The 20,399-nt window shown below is 38.7% G+C and overlaps 1 protein-coding gene across 2 annotated transcripts in view; it reads right to left on the reverse strand.

Moving 5' to 3' along the window:
* Positions 1–20,399, reverse strand: part of LOC106880628 (switch-associated protein 70) — a 194,368-nt gene that overhangs the window by 33,095 nt on the left and 140,874 nt on the right. Inside the window, exon 7 of one of the 2 annotated variants that reach the window (XM_052973732.2) lies at positions 19,375–19,573. In XM_052973732.2, coding sequence (XP_052829692.1) covers positions 19,375–19,573 — 199 coding nt within the window. Of the gene's footprint in view, positions 1–19,367; positions 19,574–20,399 lie in introns of both variants that reach the window. The other variant, XM_052973733.2, reaches the window with a different exon arrangement.

The raw sequence follows: 20,399 nt of genomic DNA on the forward strand, positions 1-20,399 counted from the left end.
CAGATTTACATCCGCATGGACAAGGGCAATGTGAAATGAAAAGTTTTGCTCAAGAACACAATGCACTGCTTGCATAGGAATAGAAACGATGCTCATGTGATCATGAATGCTATGTCTTAAACACGAGGCTACATGCCTTCACGAATATATAGTATGTGTACTTTAACCTGATGGTGCTTTGTTTTACTGGGAAGCAATACTACTGAACTGCACTATTACATAATGTTTTCTTTGAAAGTTTAGCAGTTGCCATAAATTGATCGCAGAAGGAGAAAATACAGCACACTTGAGATGCGATTCAAGAGGAAAGAAAAAGCGAAAAAGCATTACACTTGAGAAGATCAAGGTGGGCACTCTTGCCAACCCACTGTGGAAGACGTGCTGCAAGAAGTACTAATCCAAGTGACCCTACCAGATTTACACAAAATTGCAGAAGAGTTGATACTCCACGACAAGACACCGACAAAGAGTCGTGGTGGAGGGGAGACCACCCATATGTCATCAGTGTAGAAGTAGGGGACACATGCAAGCAAAGTGTCCCCTAAGAGAAGTGCAGACGGAAGAGATGGTGCTTTGTTTTACTGGAAAGCAATGCTACTATATTGCACTATTTCATAATGTTTTCTTTGAAAACTTTTTCACTGTTCTTGGTCAGTTAACGAGGCATTCTCAGTCTGTTAACAAGGCTAGGCATTTCACAAGAGCATATACTGGTATTGATGTAGCAACATTTGAGATTTTATCCAAGAAAATCTACCTGTTGAGAACTAATCAAATTTATGTTACCAAATGAAATTTGTAAAGTTGCAAACTGAGGTCCTAGATAATCCACCTCTGGGTTGCACATTTATCTAATGTTCTTCCTAGAGGTAAAATGAAACTTCTATGCTCGCCACCTGGTAACATTTTGCCAGTATATATATATATATATAACATACAAAAATGAGAGGAATGACCAGCAAAAGTGGACTCCTATATGCTAGAAATAGATGCCGAATCATCTAACATTTGAAGGGATACACTGAATGTAATTTGTAGAACTCTACACGTGCTCCCTTTCGGGTGGACGTCTTGTGTCTACTTCTGAAAATTATATTTTATAAATCGAGAAACTACGCTCATGATCCTGCAGATATTTACTTATGTAAATTTTAACCAAGGTACATAGGTTAATCATTTTTTTATTTAGTATTTTTTTCATTTGTCTTGCCCTTTTACAGTCTGTTTTGTCGCTGAATTTTTACTGAGAACATATTTGTCGTGATTAGATGATTCGGGATCTATTTCTAGCATATAGGAGTCCACTTTTGCTTGTCATTCCTCTTATTTTTGTATGTAATATAATTTTAATCTTCGGATTTTTTTAATATGCTAGACTGCTGGTTTTAATTGATTAATATCAATTTCTACCCTTATTAATATATTTTATATATATATATATATATATATAACGTGAGAGTTAGGGGTTGGGGGTTCAACCCACTAAGGGATAGTATCTATCCAGTATACTGCTGGTAGGGTACCCAATTATTGCTACACTAGTGCTATACTAGGTGCAATCAATGGGAGCGGGTAAAAGTGGAGGTTATACATACATACACACACATATATGTGTGTATATAAATATACATATATATCACTGGATTGACCAGACTAGTCAATGTGGTACACCACTGATCACAATGCACTTCCTCACACTACTTTAGCTTTTGAATGTCACTCCATTGGCTAAATGAGCACCTCAACATCTAGCTGTTGAGAACTAATCAAGCTTACGTGAACAAACGTAAGTTATAAAGTTTGAAACCTAGACCCTAGCTTATCCACATCTAAGTTCTACATTCATTTTATGTTTCTGCTATAGTTAATACAATGCACTGCTTGCCTGGGAATTGAAACCACACTCTTGTGATCATGAATGCCATGTCCTAAAGACTAGGCTATATGCCTTCACTAATATATGTATATGTGACATCACCGGGTCTACGAAGATGAGGGTAAACTGGTGTGGTTGACGCTTGTGAGGAGCACTATCCTGCAGCTCATTACCATGAATGGACTGCAGTCGTGGATCAAGGAGAGGCTTGGGAAGGGCGAATGGCACCATGAGTGTAGCGCTGCTCTGAAGCACCTTTGCCCTCCCGGGTTGAAATTGAGAAGCTGCAACACCATGAAAGTATTCTACAGGGGACTAGTGGAGGGGAGGTACGACGACGATATTGGGGAGTACCTAGGAAACGAGTGGAAGGTGTACCAATGAAAGACGGACAAGAACCAGTTGAAGAAGTTACAAGCTTCACATATCTGGGAAGCATAGTGACAAGCAACAGCAATGTAGACACAGTTGTAAGCTATACAATTGGCAAGGCAGTGGCAGTATTTAGAGGACAGACAACACTTTGTTGTAGCAATAGCATAAGTATAGAGCTCATGATTCATCTGTACAAACGCAGCAATACAGCCAATAACAATCGATGAAGCAGAGACCTGGAAGATGAAGGCTAAAATTGCCGGCCATCATGCCATATTTCATCAGCTGTGCCATAGGAAGATCCTATATATACCTTATCAAGATAGGGTGACAAATGAAGCCAGTCACCAAGCAGAAAAAGTAAGGCCCCTGCATGCAATTGTAACTGAATGACAGATGAGAATGGCTGGACACACCATAAGACTACCGGAGGAGAGGCTTACTAAACCAGGCATGGGCTGGATGTCGCTGGAAGGTAATAGAAAAAGACGCTGGCCAAAGAAGACATGGAAAGACCTACACAGACTGATTATGCCTGAAAATCAAAACGACATTCTGCTGCACACTACGCAACATGCCTTGAATAATATATGTATACTTACATATACATATATATAGATATATATATTACTATATTGACCAGACTACTGGATGTGATACACCACTGATTACAGTGCACTTCTTTACATTATTTTGGCCTTTGAATGATGTCACTCCATTGACAAGATGAGCAGGTTCACACTGCCTGCTGAATGGGACACCAGCCCATTGCTGGGTTACCTAATTGCAGATTAACACCCGCAATGTGTAATGAAGAGATTTGCTGAAGAACACAATGCACTGCTTGCATAGGAATAGAAACGATGCTCATGTGATCATGAATGCTATGTCTTAAACACTAAGCTACATGCCTTCACGAATATATGGTATATGTACTTTAACCTGATGGTGCTCTGTTTTACTGGGAAGCAATACTACTAAACTGCACTATTACATAATGTTTTCTTTGAAAGTTTAGTAGTTGCTATGAATTGATCAAAGAAGGAGAAAATACAGCACACATCAGAAATGATTCGAAAGGAAAGAGAAAACGAAAAAGCATTACACCTGAGAAGATCAAGGTGGGCACTCTTGCCAATCTACTGTGGAAGATGTGCTGCAAGAAGTACTAATCCAAGTGACCCTACCAGATTTACACAACATTGCAGAAGAGTTGAAACTCCCCGACAAAATCCCGATGGAGAGTGGTGGTGGAGGGGAGACCACTCATATGTTATAAGTGTAGAAGTAGGGGACACATGCAAGCAAAGTGTCCTCTAAGAGAAGTGCAGACGGAAGAGATGGTGCTTTGTTTACTGGAAAGCAATACTATTGTATTGCACTATTTCATAATGTTTTCTTTGAAAACTTTTTCACTGTTTTTGGTCAGTTAACGAGGCATTCTCAGTCTGTTAACAAGGCTAGGCATTTCACAAGAGCATATACTGGTATTGATGTAGACACATTTGAGATTTTATCCAGGAAAATCTACTTGTTGAGAACTAATCAAATTTATGTTAACAAATGCAATTTGTAAAGTTTCAAACTGAGGTCCTAGATAATCCACCTCTGGGTTGCACATTTATCTAATGTTCTTCCTACAGGTAAGATGAAAATTTCTATGCTCGCCACCTGGTTACATTTTGCCAGTATATTCATATATACATAGTAGGCGGTCAGAAAATTCTGTCCTGGCATTAGTGATTTTGGTTGGAAGAGAGTGTTGTGTGTGGTGAGTGGAATTATTTGAGTATTGTTGAAAATTGTTAAAGAATATTGTTATTATTTATTGTTGAACGTCTTCTTCAAAAATTATTCTACTACCCAGTGTGGATATGGAAATAGCTGGCTACGCTGCGACTGCAGGTAAAAACTTGTCTGCCGAAGCAATGCAGGTCATTGAAATAAACTTTGATATCAACAAAGTAAGGAAACACAAGGAATTGATTGTAAAGGTGGGAGATTGCCTATGGGTAACACTGCCAAAAGAAGCCATGCAACGAGTGGAATGGAAAAGAATAGTGTATAGAACACTAAATGTTGAAACCAAGAAGATAGAGGTATTAGCAACAGAAGAATGTTTAACTCAAGTAAAATAAATGACGACCTTCTATGCAAGAGGGAGAAAATACGGCACAGTAGAAATGGACTCAAGAGGAAAGAAGAAGCGAGAAAGCATTACACTTGAGAAGAGTAAGGTGGGCACTCTTTCCAACCTACTGTGAAAGACGTGCTGCAAGAAGTACTAAATTTTCCATCTTTACGGCCACCACAGCAGAATCTTGTGCCAGTGTATGTATTGAGTGACATAACAAACGGCTGGAGGTGAAACTCTTGACAAAAAACAATGAGGTGGTACGTCCAATGTATATGAAAATACACATTTACCCTTTAATTACCAGTTAATAATTATTGCAGCAGTTGCAAGATTGCAAGATATTTACAGTTACATATTTACCCTCGAATTAACATTTAATACCTATTAAGAAATTTATCTATAATAATTCTTGTGGCATTTACCGTTAAATTAGCAGTTCATACATGTGCTTCTCTTCGGTTAATTTATACTGCATACAAAAATTAAAAACATACTACATATGCATAAATGCTTACAAAATAGGCATTAATGTATAATTTCTTTCAATGTCCATGATTTTTTGTTTGCAATATTGAAAAAAATACGTCAAAGAAAAGACGAGATATCTCCAGAAAGAAGGATAAAGCAAGGAGGATTGTAGAAAACCCAAGGTGAGAGTATGAAGAGAGAAGCGAGATGAGATTTTCTCAAGATCAGAAAAGGCATGCTGCAGTACTTAATGCTGGATCATTAGATGAATATTTTAATGATTAGACAGAGGTCCAGTAGAAATGCTCCCATAAAAATAATTAAATTGTACATAGTTTGTTTCTAAGTTATTATTTTTGTAAGAAAGCAGGTTAAAGGCTTATGAAGAATGGACAAGACTAATGGATGTGATACACCACTAATCACAATGCATTTCCTCACAAGAGGAATGTGAAATGAAGTTTTGCTCAAGAACACAATGCACTGCTTACCAAGGAATCAAAGCAACGATCCTGTGATCATGAATGCCAAGTCTGAAACACTAGGCTACATGCCTTCACTAATATACGTATACGTCCCATTCTTATAAAAATAATAACTGTCCAAATTGGTGTGTTATATATGTATGTATATATGTATGTATGTATGTATGTATGTATGTATGTATGTACGTACGTAGGCACAAGCGAAGAACAACAAAACACAAACAGCACTATCAATAGAATTGAATTTAGAGGACCAACAAATAGAACAGTTGGGAGTTGAAAGGGGACCAATTAGCAAAGAAGTGATAAGTACTGAAGTGATTAAAAAAAGAGAAATAAAGCTCTAGGACTGGACAACACTTCTGCAGAATTAATCAAACAGGATGGCCAGATTAAGGTCAAAAGGTTGATACAGTTACGTAATGAATGCTGGGTAGAAAACAAAGAGTACCTGAAGAGCGGAGTCATTATTAAACGACCAAATGAAGCAGATTTGAGCAACTGCCAAAACCGGAAGGCAATAACATTGTCATCAACACCAGGTAAATTGTTGTGCTCTGTGTTGCTGTTCCAGTTGAAGCTTCCACTAGATGTAAAGCCAGATGTCGACCCAGCAGATCGTGCTCTGAGCAAATATTCACACTGTGCAACATCACAGAACAATGCATGGAACACCAAAGATTATTAATGATAAACTCTATTGACTTCAAAAAAGGCATTTGACAGTGTGCATAGTGAAACCCTCTAGAAGATTGCAAAAGTGTATGGAAGACCAGACAATTACATTAGTCTAATTAGCAGTTTCTACAATAACTGAAGCTGCTACATTAGAACAGAGTATGGATACACTGGTTTGCTCAAGATTGTCACTGGAGTAAGACAAAGTTATCTCCTGTCACCAATGTTGTTTCTGATCATCATTGATTTTCTTATCTGCAGATCAATGGTAGGACCGGCTGTAGGCATACCATGGATAGGGAATGACCAGCGAACAGACTTGCCCTTTTGGCCGATAGTTGTCCAACATTACATGAAATGACAACAAAAATGGAAAGGGAAGCGGCAAAGAGTGGGTTCAGAATCAGTTGTCAAAAGATGAAGGTAATGCAAGTTAGGAAACGAGTGAAAGGTGTACCAATGAAAGATGGACAAGAACCAGTTGAAGAAGTTATAAACTTCACATATCTGGGAAGCATAGTGACAAGCAACAGCAATGGAGACACAGATGTAAGCTATACAATTGGCAAGGCAGTGGCAGTACTTTGAGGACAGACAACACTTTGTTGTAGCAATAGCATAAGTATAGAGCTCATGATTCATCTGTACAAATGCAGCAATACAGCCAATAACAATCGATGAAGCAGAGACCTGGAAGATGAAGGCTAAAATTGCCAGCCATCATGCCGTATTTCATCAGCTGTGCCATAGGAAGATCCTATATATACCTTATCAAGATAGGGTGACAAATGAAGCCAGTCACCAAGCAGAAAAAGTAAGGCCCCTGCATGCAATTGTAACTGAATGACAGATGAGAATGGCTGGACACACCATAAGACTACCAGAGGAGAGGCTTACTAAACCAGGCATGGGCTGGATGTCGCTGGAAGGTAATAGAAAAAGAGGCTGGCCAAAGAAGACATGGAAAGACCTACACAGACTGATTATGCCTGAAAATCAAAACGACATTCTGCTGCACACTATGCAACATGCCTTGAATAATATATGTATACTTACATATACATATATAAAGATATATAATACTATATTGACCAGACTACTGGATGTGATACACCACTGATTACAGTGCACTTCTTTACATTATTTTGGCCTTTGAATGATGTCACTCCATTGACTAGATGAGCAGGTTCACACTGCCTGCTGAATGGGACACCAGCCCATTGCTGGGTTACCCAATTGCAGATTTACACCCGCATGGACAAGGGCAATGTGAAATGAAAACTTTTGCTGAAGAACACAATGCACTGCTTGCATAGGAATGGAAACCATGCTCATGTGATCATGAATGCTATGTCTTAAACACTAGGTTACATGCCTTCACGAATATATAGTATATGTACTTTAACCTGATGGTGATTTGTTTTACTGGGAAGCAATATTACTGAACTGCACTATTACATAATGTTTTAGTAGTTGCCATGAATTGATCGCAGAAGGAGAAAATACAGCACACTTGAGATGCGATTCAAGAGGAAAGAAAAAGCGAAAAAGCATTACACTTGATAAGATCAAGGTGGGCACTCTTGCCAACCTACTGTGGAAGATGTGCTGCAAGAAGTACTAATCCAAGTGACCCTACCAGATTTACACAAAATTGCAGAAGAGTTGATACTCCACAACAAGACACCGACAAAGAGTCGTGGTGGAGGGGAGACCACCCATATGTCATCAGTGTAGAAGTAGGGGACACATGCAAGCAAAGTGTCCCCTAAGAGAAGTGCAGACGGAAGAGATGGTGCTTTGTTTTACTGGAAAGCAATGCTACTGTATTGCACTATTTCATAATGTTTTCTTTGAAAACTTTTTTCACTGTTCCTGGTCTGTTAATGGTTAGGCATTTCAGACTAGTAAATACTGGTATTGATGTAGCATCATTTGAGATTTTATTGCCGTAAGTGTAGCTGTTGAGAACTAATCAAGTTTACGTCAACAAATGTAATTTGTACAGTTTGAAACCTTGGTCCTAGATTATCCTAGATTTTAGACATCCGAGTTGTACAGAGAGAGCAGGAGATGCAGTAGATGACATTGGTAGAAGTGCAGGTGAAGGAGTCGGTGATGTGATAGGGTCAATGATGGGTGCTGGTGAGGAGGGTGGTGTTGGAGTGGTATGGACAAGTGCGGCAGTGTGGGTGGGAGCAGGGGAATGAGCTGGGTTGGGAGGTTAGGTTAGGGAAGAAGCTGTAGACCAAGAGGTCTCGTAGGTTGTGGACTCGTTTGAAGGAGGGGAGGGGTCAGTTAGGGAAGATGTGTGAAGTGGAGGGGTTGGACTGAAGTCGCCGGAAGGCTCAGAGAATGGTGTGTTGGAGAGGTAGGGTGATGAGGTGGTAGGTGAGGGGAAAAGGGAGGCGGGAGACGGCGGGGCCGGTTCAGGGGGAGAGAGCAGATGCACGGTCCACAGAATGTGCTCTGGCAAGGGCAGTGTGGATAGTAGTGAGGGGATATCCATGTAGGACGAAGTAGTGAGCCGTGACTTGAGACACAGCCTCAGTTATGGTCATCACTACAGAACCTGCATAGACGGAGGAATTGGGAATTGGGGATGGAAAGCCTGGCATGTTTAGGGTGGGAGGAGAAGTGGAGGTATGAGTGTGAGTGTGTGTTTGTAGTGGATGGTCGGCTGGGGAGATGTTCAGATGATGGGGATGCCTGGAAAAGTTAAACTGGTCCACAGCACACTGGCAGGCGCCCGCAAAAAGATTGACTGCTTGGACCTGGCCAGGAGCAGGCATCCACTGGGATGGTTGGAGGCCCAGATTGGTGAAGTAGTCCTCCTTATTCGATGCAGGTGGATGTTGTGGAAAAGCGCACACAACCTAATACGGCACACAAAGCTGTGAATATCGATACAAACCCAAAATTCGTTGCTGGATGGAGTGAGGGGGATGAAGCGCAGACCCCTACTGAGGAGGGAGCACTCCGCCTCAGAGAGGTGAAGATCTGGAGAAATGGTAACAACAGACTGAAGTGGAGAAGGGGTGGATGAGATAGAAGTATGAGGGGTGGTGGGAATGGTGGAAGGCTGGGGGGGTGGAGGGACGGGGGTGGATGAGGTATCAGGGAGGGAGAGGGGTAGTGGCATCGGGTGTGACGGAATAGAGGAGTGAGTGTAATTTACGTTGTCTGGTGTGAGCGAGAAATTGATGAAGGATATGATTTAAATGAATTATATAATGTAACGTAGCGTTTGTATGGGAGGGCTACTGGGAGGAGAAGAAGATGGAAAAAGCAAGAGAGAGAAGACAGTCGATGGTGTGTATTTTGGAGAGATTAGAGCAAATGGTGGCATGCGTAAGGCGGTAGGATGTAGTATGGAGTATGGGTAGGATGGTTGTAGCAGAGTGGAGAGTCGGGTGGAAATGGAGGCAGAAACCTTTAGGGATGAGGCGGTGATGCAAGCAGCGAGTGAAAAACAAAATGTGACTAGAGAAACGAGTTTCTTTGAAAATCAGTAGGGAAAGGTTAATAGAATGCTGAAAGCAGGGGAAAGGAAGTGTGCGAAGGTATTGTTTTAGACGGTGTTGGAGGTGCAGGAGGAAAGGTTTGTAGTCGGGCATGATTGCAAAACAAGAGAAAGGAGAAAAAAGGGGGGAAGGGGGGGGGGGGGGGGTAAATAAAGACATGGGGAGGAAAAATTCAAAAGGTGTGGGGAGAGAAAATAAAAGGCATGAAGAGAAAAAATGCAAAAGGCTTGAGGCGAAATATATAAATAAATATATATATATATATATATATATATGAGAAGTGGGAGAAGAAAATAAAAACAGGGAAAGAAAGGATGAAGATGGAAGAAGCAGAGAGAAAAGGGAGAAGGGGAGAAGAGAAGGCGAAAGGGGAAAAGAAAGTGAGGGAGAGAGAGGCAAGGTAACAGGTGTGGATTAGAGAAAATAGAGTAAGAACGACCAGAGTAGGAAGAAACGACAATAGGAAAAAGCAGAAAGTACAAAAAAAGTTTAGAAAGTATAAAAAAGTTACTTAAAGTTCAAAAGGTTCAAAAGCTTTGAACATCATGTATTGGAGCGACTTTTTCATCAACAGAGGAGCCCAGTGTAATCCATGGGCAGGAGAGGTGCAGTTGAAGTGTACGAGAGTAGAATGTCCGGGTGGAGAATCCTTAAAAGTTCGTTAGGTGATGAGAGGAGACAGGATCAACTGGTGCGACCACGTGAGTGTGTAATATATGGGGAGAATTCACAAAAAAAAACAAAAGACGAAGACAGGTGGTGTAGACAACAAACAGATGTATTAGTTTAATGCTCAGGAAGTGAAAAAGTCTTTAACGTTTCGAGCCTACGCTCTTCCACAGAAAGGAACACAGAAAAAACAAGGAGAGAAAATAAAGAATGTGTAGTGGCTAGCGATCTTTCATGGCGAATGCCGGACAGAAAGGTCACACAAGAGAGCTAGGAAGAAGGGGAGATAATAAAGTAGTGGTGATCGCAAAATGAAAGTGCGCGTGTATAAGAGTATGTATGTGCGTGTGGAAGAGGGCTGGTGATCTTGACGTGTGCGTGTGTATGTGTGACGATGCGGGGCTGGGAAGTTGTCAGTGCATGGTGGTGTGATGTGATGTGGTGTATGTTGTGGTGGCATGTGGTGTGGTGTGATGGTGTTGGGAGGTGAGGGTGGCGAGAGTGAGGAATATATAAAAGAATGCACAAAATCGGACAAGAACGCAAAACATCCAGACAGTTAGATGATACAAAAAAAGGGAAAAGACGAAAAGACGGGTCATTTGGAGTTTTCTTTCCTCAGTCAAGTTCCAGATTATCTTTGCAGTTTTGGCACATCACCAACCAGAATGCACTTCTTCACAAAATATTTTTCGCTGTTGAATGATGTCATTCTATTGGCTAGATGAGCAGGCCAACATTGCCTGCTGAATGGGAAACCAGTCCATTGCCAGGTTACCCAATTGCAGATTTACAGCCAAGTAGAAAAGAGCAATGTGAAATGAGAAGTTTTGCACTGTCCTCAGATTGACACCCAAGCACTCTGAAATGTTCATAATGGGCCTTCCATATATCTGTAAAAATATACATATATCTGTATATATCTGTAAAAATATGTGACAATTATTCAGTAGCCATGATAAAACGAGTTTCGGATGTCGGGGCGGAAACCCACACCGGCATCTCTTCAGTTATCTGGCCATCGAAAAAATGGTATGAAAATGACCGTTAAACAAAGGGAAATTACTCTGTGGTTGACCGTTATTAAGACAAAAGAGCTATTAGAATGACCACTAAGGGGAGGGAGTAAAGGTAAAGAAGTAAAAATGTTCATAGTATTCGCGTAAGTGCACCAGCTCATACATGTGCTTATATTTTATAATCTTATCCACCCTCGCTTGAAACACACGGTCACCCACCCAATATATATATACATACATATATATACCTGCATGTAAGAGTATACCCGCATACACACCCACACACAACACGCTCGCAAAAAAGGTCCATACACACGTCAATATACACACATGGTCGAGAAAAAAACAGGGCTAAAAGCAAAATACAGAAAAAAGTGTGAAAAAGCTATAAGGGCAAAACGCGTCTATATGTGCATATTCTCACATGCACGCACATCCATCTATATACACACACATACCCGCACACATCCACAAGTGCACACATAAGGTTCTATGTACGTGTCTATAGACGCACAGGAAAAAAGCAGGGTGGAAGGGAGAATACAGAAAAAATATGTGTGAAATATATATATATATATATATATATATATATATATATATATATATATATATAGTAAAACTTTACTATAGTGTTGTATATCATTGACTGCTATTTCCAGTAAATATCGGTGCATTCTTGCACCACTATCTTAGATATATATATATATATATATATATGTATATATATATATAGCTTTCTTTCACTCTTGCTTTGAAATGATTTGATACCTTTAAATTCGAATGGCTGTGAACGAATAAGGTCATATTTTTTTTAATATATTTTTTACGCAAATATGGAGGGATAGTGCTGAAGAAGGTCATACTTGACAAATTTAATTTAAACCAATCTTTTAAAAATTAATTTATTTAATTTGTAAGTTAAACCCGAAACTTTGGTACGCTATTAACTCTCAGTAATTTTTGAAAAATTATTCTGTTCATCTCGCCCGCTGACATCTTTTTTGTATCAAGGTGAATTATAGATGTTTCATTAAAGCATCTATTTTTTTCAACATGCAAGGAAATAGCCGTTTCTAACTCCCTCTCATGGCATATTGTTAGCAAATGCCCGAAATTGGTACAACACAAATACAAACGATGCCATGAGAATGTGGCAAGAATGATCCACTGGGAGCTCTGTGGAAATCATGGCTTACAAAGAGCAAAGACGTGGTACAAACAAACCCCAGATGGAGTCATTGAAAATAAGAACTACAAAATCCTGTGGGATGTAATGATCCAGTGTGATCACCAGACTAGACATGGTTGTGGTGAATGAAAAAGACCATGTATGATTATCGACATAGCATGTCCCAGTGACAACAGGTTCAATGTAAAAGAAAAACAAAAAAAAAACATGATTTAAAATAGGAAATACGAAGGTTGTGGTCAATGAAAAGAGTGGACGTGATAGCAAAAGTATTTGGTGCACTTGGAAGTATTAGCACTCAACTAACAACATGGCTGAAAAAGATCGGTGCAAGCGTGAAGGTAGAACACCTACAAAAATCAGCATTGGTTGGGACTGCAAGAATTCTTTAAAGGGTTCTTGAAGCATGACCAGTAAACAATTGTCACCTTAGTCTGCTGGCTATGGACAGCCGACACTATCGATCATACCCAGCAAAATAAGCTGTGACTTTTCAAATAATATAATAGTAATAATGATAATAATCTTTTCTGGTAAAGACATTAGGTCTGAAATTTTGGGGGACGGGACTAGATTACATCAACCCCCATGTTTTAGTGATACTTGATTTATCAACTTCAAAAGGATGAAAGGTAAAGTCAACCTCAATGATATTTGAACCCAGAACAAAGCGGAAACAAAATGCTGCAAAAGTATTTTGTCCAGCATGTTAATAATTTTGCCAGGTCTCTGCCTTAACCCATATATACTCCTGGTTGTGTTCTTGCACTCAACTACCAACATGGCTGAAAAAGATTGGTACAAGTGTGAAGGTAGAATTTGTACTTGGAATGAAGCTGAAACAAAAAATGCTGCAAAGTATTTTTGTCCAACATGTTAATAATTTTGCTAACTCACTGCTTTAATAATTGTAATAATCATACAAAATCCTTGTTGTGACTTGACAAACAGTACAAACCACCAGTAGACACAATATATTCAATCACAAATTGTATACTGTGCGACGTCTATGATACTACAGTCATACTAGTAATACCATCTCAGCAAATGAAGCAGAAGTATTAGGAAGAGCTATATCAGAAGAATACAATGATGACAAACAAGACATAGTGAGGATGCTGTGCTGATATATTAGAGAAAACCAGGATCAAGCACACCCCAATCTGAGATACACTGACTGACGCAAGCTCAAGGTTGAAACCGTAAAGATAGATTCAGTTCTTGGACTATTCCAGACAAGAGATATAACTGAAACTAAGATTATTAAGGCTGCAGCTATGGTTGCTGCAGAGAGAGTTGGATACAAAAGAAAAGAACAGACAGAACGTAACGAATCATACTGGTGTAGAAGAATTTGTGAGAAATGAGCAAAATTAAAGACGTTTAGGACATGTTGACAGCTTGAGACGAGGGGAATTGCAGAACGAAAGCATAAGAATAATGCTAGGAAGCAAATACATAAACGATGAAAAATCAGACAAGAACCAAAATTGGAAGAGATCAGGACTGAATGGTGTCCAAGAGTATTAGATGAAGAAGCTGTGAGGGCTCCATGAAAGGATAGTGCAACAACTAGATGAGTGCTTGCGGGGAGGCACAGTGCCCAGCTGGATGACAATGGGAAAGACATTGTTATGTGCCAAGGATCCTGAAAAGAGAAATGCTGCATCCAACTTTAGACCAATAACATGCCTTCTGCTAACGTGGAAACTATTGTCAGTCGCTTTAGCTGGTGAACTGTATAGATACTTGGTAAAAAAAAGCAGGCTGCTATCCGTTGAACAGAAAGGGAGCCAAAAAAGGAGCTGCAGATAATTGATAATCTACAAAATAACCTGGCTATGGAAAATGAAGGGTCCTTGTTGGGTCCTTTGGAACAGTATCAGAAGGCATCAAGAAGAATATAAAGGAAATTGGAATAGAGTGCCCAGTAAAACTGTTACAAAAGGTTTGCCTCTTTGGCATGGCCAAAATAATCAGGAAAGTATTAGATAGCTGAAAAGAACAAATAGCATGGTACCGTAGGTTGCAGGTAGTCAGCCCCCTATGCATGCAAGACTCCAGGAACTCCAACAAGACCTGTGATAAAAGAGGTGACAAAACAGACTCAAACTACACTGATACACTGATCTCAGATGATAACATAGCAGAAATGGTCAAAGAGACAAAAAACATGAAAACAGGCCTTAACACCAAATGCAGAATGTACAACCAGCACATGAGAGAGTTGACTACATCATCTCTGGCTGCCTAGTCTTTGCCAAATGTGAATAAACACACACAATATATATTTTTATATATATATATATATATATATTTTTATATATATATATATATATATATATATATCTATATATATATATATATCTATATGTCTCTCCCTCTCATTCTTCGCCTCTACCTGTCACTACTATCTCTCTCTTTCTCTATCTCGTCACTCGTAGTTCGCCTCTCACCGTTGCTACTGCTATCTCTCTTTCTCTCTCTCTCTCTCTACCTCTCGTTGCTCACTTTTATTCTACTTCCTCCCCTTCTTTTCCCTCTGCTACTCTTTCTCTTTACACAGCCTTGGTCACGTGTGTCCAGCTGTTATTTCTTTTCGTTCTTCGACTCCCCAAGCTCGCACGTACTTCTTTGCCCCTCCTGTTCGTGCTTAACAGCGTTCAATACATACACACTTCACGTCTGGCTGTACAGCCTTTCTGCTTGTTTGTTTATTCACCGTTTCGTTTTCCTGTCCTGTTTTCCGTCCGCCACTACCCTCCACGAAAATAATTTAATTTGTGTTCGTGGGAAGAACCATTTCAACGATGTGTACTGCCTTAATTCTTCGAAACGCCAGTGTTTTAATGGTGGCAGCTGATGAAGGAGATGTTTCTATGAGGCTTGCTTGTTTTTTGTACCTTGTTTATCATTTTGTCCATGTTCTTTTGCCACGTCATGTACCCAGTTATGTATCTATATGTAGATGAAGGTATGTACATACATGTACATATATATACATATACTCATATATCGTTTATATATATATATATATATATATAGTTTTAGGGAAAAGAACCAAGGTTCATGAACTCATCAATGAAAACCCACTGTCACATATACTGTAAAACTTAATTTAATTTTAATTTTCAATAATTTGAATTTAATTGAGTTTTTACCTGTAAATTTGGATTTTTATCCCTAATATTATTATTATTATATATATATATATATATATATATACACATACACACACACACAGACATGACTGAATAAGTTATATCCACTTGACAATATGCCAACACTACAACATTAAAACTGACAAAAGGTGGTATAACCATGTGCTAAAGTACAAGACAATGATCAGGCCACAATCATCTGGGATATGCCAGTTCAAACTGACAAAGAAATAAACGCTAATTGCCCAGACATGATAATCAAGGATTGGGAAAAAAATCACCTACTTACTGATAGACATTGCAGTCCCTTCTGATCAAAATATCCAAAAAGAAGTGGAGAAATTGTCAAAGAACAAAGACCTCGAAACTGAAGTATTCAAGATGTGGGACATGAAGGTGAAAATAATACCAACAATAGTTGAAGCATCGGGCATGGTAAAAAAACATGAACAAAAAAGTAGAAGCTATACTTGGATCCTCAACAACACATAATATCCAAAAAATAGTTCTGCTAGGAACAGCCAACATCCTATGCAAAATACTACCAATTCAATTGTACAGTCTAAACAAAACAACCCACAAACAAGACACTCTATACAGCAATTATCCAGTGAAATAAGCTACCAGCAAAAATGCACTACAGGGAAAATACTTTTTGTGTGAGGAAGGTGCAAAGGTACAGTAAAAAATAAAAATGTACAGAAAATAGACTCCATCAAATGCCAGTGGGGAAAGCTAGAAGTTGTTGATAGCTTCCGTTATCTAGGTGACCAAAGCAGAGGTGCATGCTCCAATAGTGTAGCTGTGAGAAAAAGAATAGGCTGGCCAAAGTGCAAAGAGCTCCTACCTCTTTTGGTAGGAAAGGGCCTCTCCCTCAGAGTGAAGGGCAGATTGTATGATGCCTGTGTGTGAACAGCCATGCTACACAGCAATGAAACATGGGCTTGAAAGAAATGAAGCTGGTATGATTTGCTGGATGTGCATGTACGATAGAGTGTAAGCATCTGAAGAGAAAACTGGGCATAAGAGGCATCAGATATGGTGTACAAGAGACAATGGTGCTGGTATTGTGATGTGATGCATATGGACGAGGACAGCTGTGTAAAAGGTGCAGATCTTTGTGGAAGCAATAGATCCAAGAAGACATTGGATGATGTAGAGAAGCATGATCTTCAAATAGTGGGCCTTAGAGAAGCTTGAGAAGACCTGACAAGCCAAGTGAAATAGTTGTGGCTGATGCCAATGTCATGTAACTGACACTCATGTTGGTGGCACGTAAAAAACGGTACTAGGAAAATTTGGTCCCAGACAACTTTTTAAATTGGTATCTGGTCATTTCGCCCACTATGGTGTCCCCTCACCCATAGGATAACAAATATTTCCAATTTTAAGAAACCCTAATACGGCTGTAAAATATTATAAAAGTGAGTAAACAAAGACAAATTGAGTGATGAACTTAATTATGTTTAGAACTTTAATAAGTTTAGTTCCGTGAGATTCGCAAACCAGATGAACCTATAATTATTTCAACAACCAGCAGTCATGATCACAAACCAGCACCAAATGTATTGGAAGCATGATATGCCATTTCAGCATTAACAAAAAATGCTGCAAGATGGAGTTGAAACAAGTACTTGAACGCTCATTTCAGAAACTACAAATAATAGTAGTGAGAATGTGAAATATGAAATTCCACGGTTGTAAACAGTTTCCAGAAGTATTACAAACTGGCACAATAAAGATCCAAGAAGACATGGGGTGAGGTAGAGAAGCATGATCTTCAAATAGTGGGCCTTAGAGAGGCTTGAGAAGACCTGACAAGCCAAGTGAAATAGTTGTGGCTGATGCTGGTGGCACGTAAAAAACGGTACTAGGAAAATTTACCTCTTCATTAAACTGGATTTCAAGTGCCTGATTCTTTTAAATACTTGGAATGCAGTGATTTGTTCCTGCAATGCGACGCAGGCAGTAATAATGAAAAGAAGATTTTAATCTTTGCTTCTAATGAAGGTTTCCAACAACTGGAAAACACCATTTTTAGGAATGGATGACATTCAAATAATCACCAAGTGCATGGTATCAGCTTTTCACCATTCATGCTATCATAAATGGTAGATCTTATCCTTGAGCTTTCATTCTACTGCTGGACACAAATAAAAAGAAAAAAAAACAAAAAAAACAAGCAACATAGGACAAGACTTTTCTTGAAATAAAAAAAAACTGCACCCCTTTATCAAATATCGTCAAGTACTGATTGACTTTGAACAGGCAATTCATAACAGCTGTGACCATAATTTTACTGGAAGCACAGGTAGGTTGTTTATTACATTTTTGCTAGACAGTATATAGGAAATTATGTCAAATCAGATATCAAGTTCAATATAATACTGATGGTTCTTTTGCCACTAAAATTAAAATGTTCTGCGCACTGGCATATTTACCACCAGAAGAAGTAATTGATACTTATGAAGATCTCTGTGAGGATGAATCAATTCCAATAGATTTTATAAGCTATTTCGAGCTGACATACATTGGACCAAAGAAAGGAAGACGTGGCAGATGAGTAGAGCCCTTGTATCCAGTTAATTTTGGGAATGTTTACAGTCAAGTAATTCAGGAATTGCCTCATATAGACAATGCTCTTGAGGGGTTTCAGTCAGTATTGTGCACATCAATATCAAGCAAGCAGCCAAACATCTGGAAGCTTACTGATGCTCTTTGAAAAGAAGAATCCATTAGGCAGACCAAAATAATTCATGCTCAAAGAGGAGATAATCCATAGAAAAAGAGAAAATACCAGTCAATAGATATGCAGATAAAAAGCTTTGTGCAATCTTATGATAGTAATGATAAATTAACTTTCTTAAAGGCAATTGCTTATTCATTAAATTGTTTGGTTTAATTTTCAGGGACAGAATGTTCTCAGATCTATTTTCCTAAATTTTTGTTTAAAATGTTTGAAAAAAGGAAAGATCATATGTATTTTTTGATGGTTTAAACAAAAGTTACCTTTATTTTTCTGCTAGTTTATACATATGATTTTTATATTTTAATCAATAAAATTATTCTTCTATTTTGGTTTTTATTTATACTGATTAGTTAAATCAATGTTTGCATGAGAAATATATTAACGTCTGAGATCAATATTTTTCGGGACCAAATTTTCCTAATTTGTGTTAAACAAAGGTAATATTATAAATATATTTTTTGCTGTTTTATACATGGGTTTATGTATTTTTTTCAATAAAATTACCCTTCTGTTTATTTATATATATTTTTTCATTTGCTTAATTAATCTTTTGATGGATAATTGACTAATAATTTCTAGGATGGAATTTTCTGGAACCGAATATTCCAGGACGAAATATTCTGGTCACCATAAAAAAAAAACAAAAAAAACAAAAAACACCCAGCCATCTAATTCATGCCAGCATGGATAGCTGATGCTAAATGATGATGAATGGTTTCTGATTTAGGCACAAGGCCTGCAATTTTTGAGGGGGATGGAGTTAATCAATTATATCATCCCTAATACTTGACAGACTGACAACTCTTTTTTTTTTTTTGAATTAACCCTGGGGATGCTGAAAGGAAAAGTTTACAACAAAGAGATTTGAACTCAGAAATGTTAAGTTCTAAAACAACTGCTGCAAGGCATTTCTATACCCCCACCCACCCACTTCCAACATTCAAGAGCAATTCTGCCAGGATTTATTTAAAAAAGAAGGATGTTTTTTTTATTGGTTTGTCTATCAGGAAGGAATGGTGTGGTAGGGTGGTACTGACCACTGACCTGCAGCTGTTCATCAGCGACACTGCGCTCTCTTTGAAGTTCTTCCAGTTGAAGTTTGGCTGCAGCCAAAAGTTGCGCTTGTTTGTTCCTTTCCTCTTCAATACCTTCCCTCTTAGATTGTTCTTCTGCCAATAGCTGCTCCTGCATTGCCTTCAGTCTTTCAAGTTCTTCTCGTTTCTCAAATTCTTCTTGTAATACTCTGTAAAAGATTATTTTAGCAAAAGGTTGTTAAGTGCCTTGTATGTAATATGGAAGTCTTAAGAATTATTACGCACAAAGATATTTTAAATGAGAGTTTGAAGTAATTAGAGATTAACCCTTTAACATTCAGATTACTCCATCAAATTTAATGCTTAATTATACTCTTTTTTTTTTACTCTTTTTACTTGTTTCAGTCATTTGACTGTGGCCATGCTGGAGCACCGCCTTTAGTCGAGCTAATCGACCTCAGGACTTATTCTTTGGAAGCCTAGTACTTATCCTATCAGTCTCTTGCCGAACCGCTAAGTTACGGGGACGTAAACACACCAGCATCGGTTGTCAAGCGATAGTGGGGGGGGGGGGGAGAAACACAGACACACACATACATATATATATAACGGGCTTCTTTCAGTTTCCGTCTACTAAATCCACTCACAAGGCTTTGGTCGGCCCGAGGCTATAGTAGAAGACACTTGCCCAAGGTGCCACGCAGTGGGACTGAACCCAGAACCATGTGGTTGGTAAGCAGGCTACTTACCACACAGCCACTCACTTTGTTTTGAATTAATTATGCAGTCTCATAGCTTTGAGATTTTGATGATTCGGAAGTTTTGAGAATGATATTGTAAAGTAGGAGTGAAGGACTGGATCTGGTTGCTTTGAACATTGACCAAGTAGAATATTTTGACCAGATATGACCAGTTTAAAAGCTAAAAGGTTAAAGAATTTGTGATAATTACAATTATTCCTCATCATTGCTTTTATACCCTTTTCCATGCTTGCTTGAGTAAGGATGAAAATCATTGAGGTAGAAGGGTTAATTG

Source organism: Octopus bimaculoides, chromosome Z, assembly GCF_046866305.1.
Source record: "Octopus bimaculoides isolate indiv1 chromosome Z, ASM4686630v1, whole genome shotgun sequence".
Lineage (NCBI taxonomy): Eukaryota > Metazoa > Mollusca > Cephalopoda > Octopoda > Octopodidae > Octopus > Octopus bimaculoides.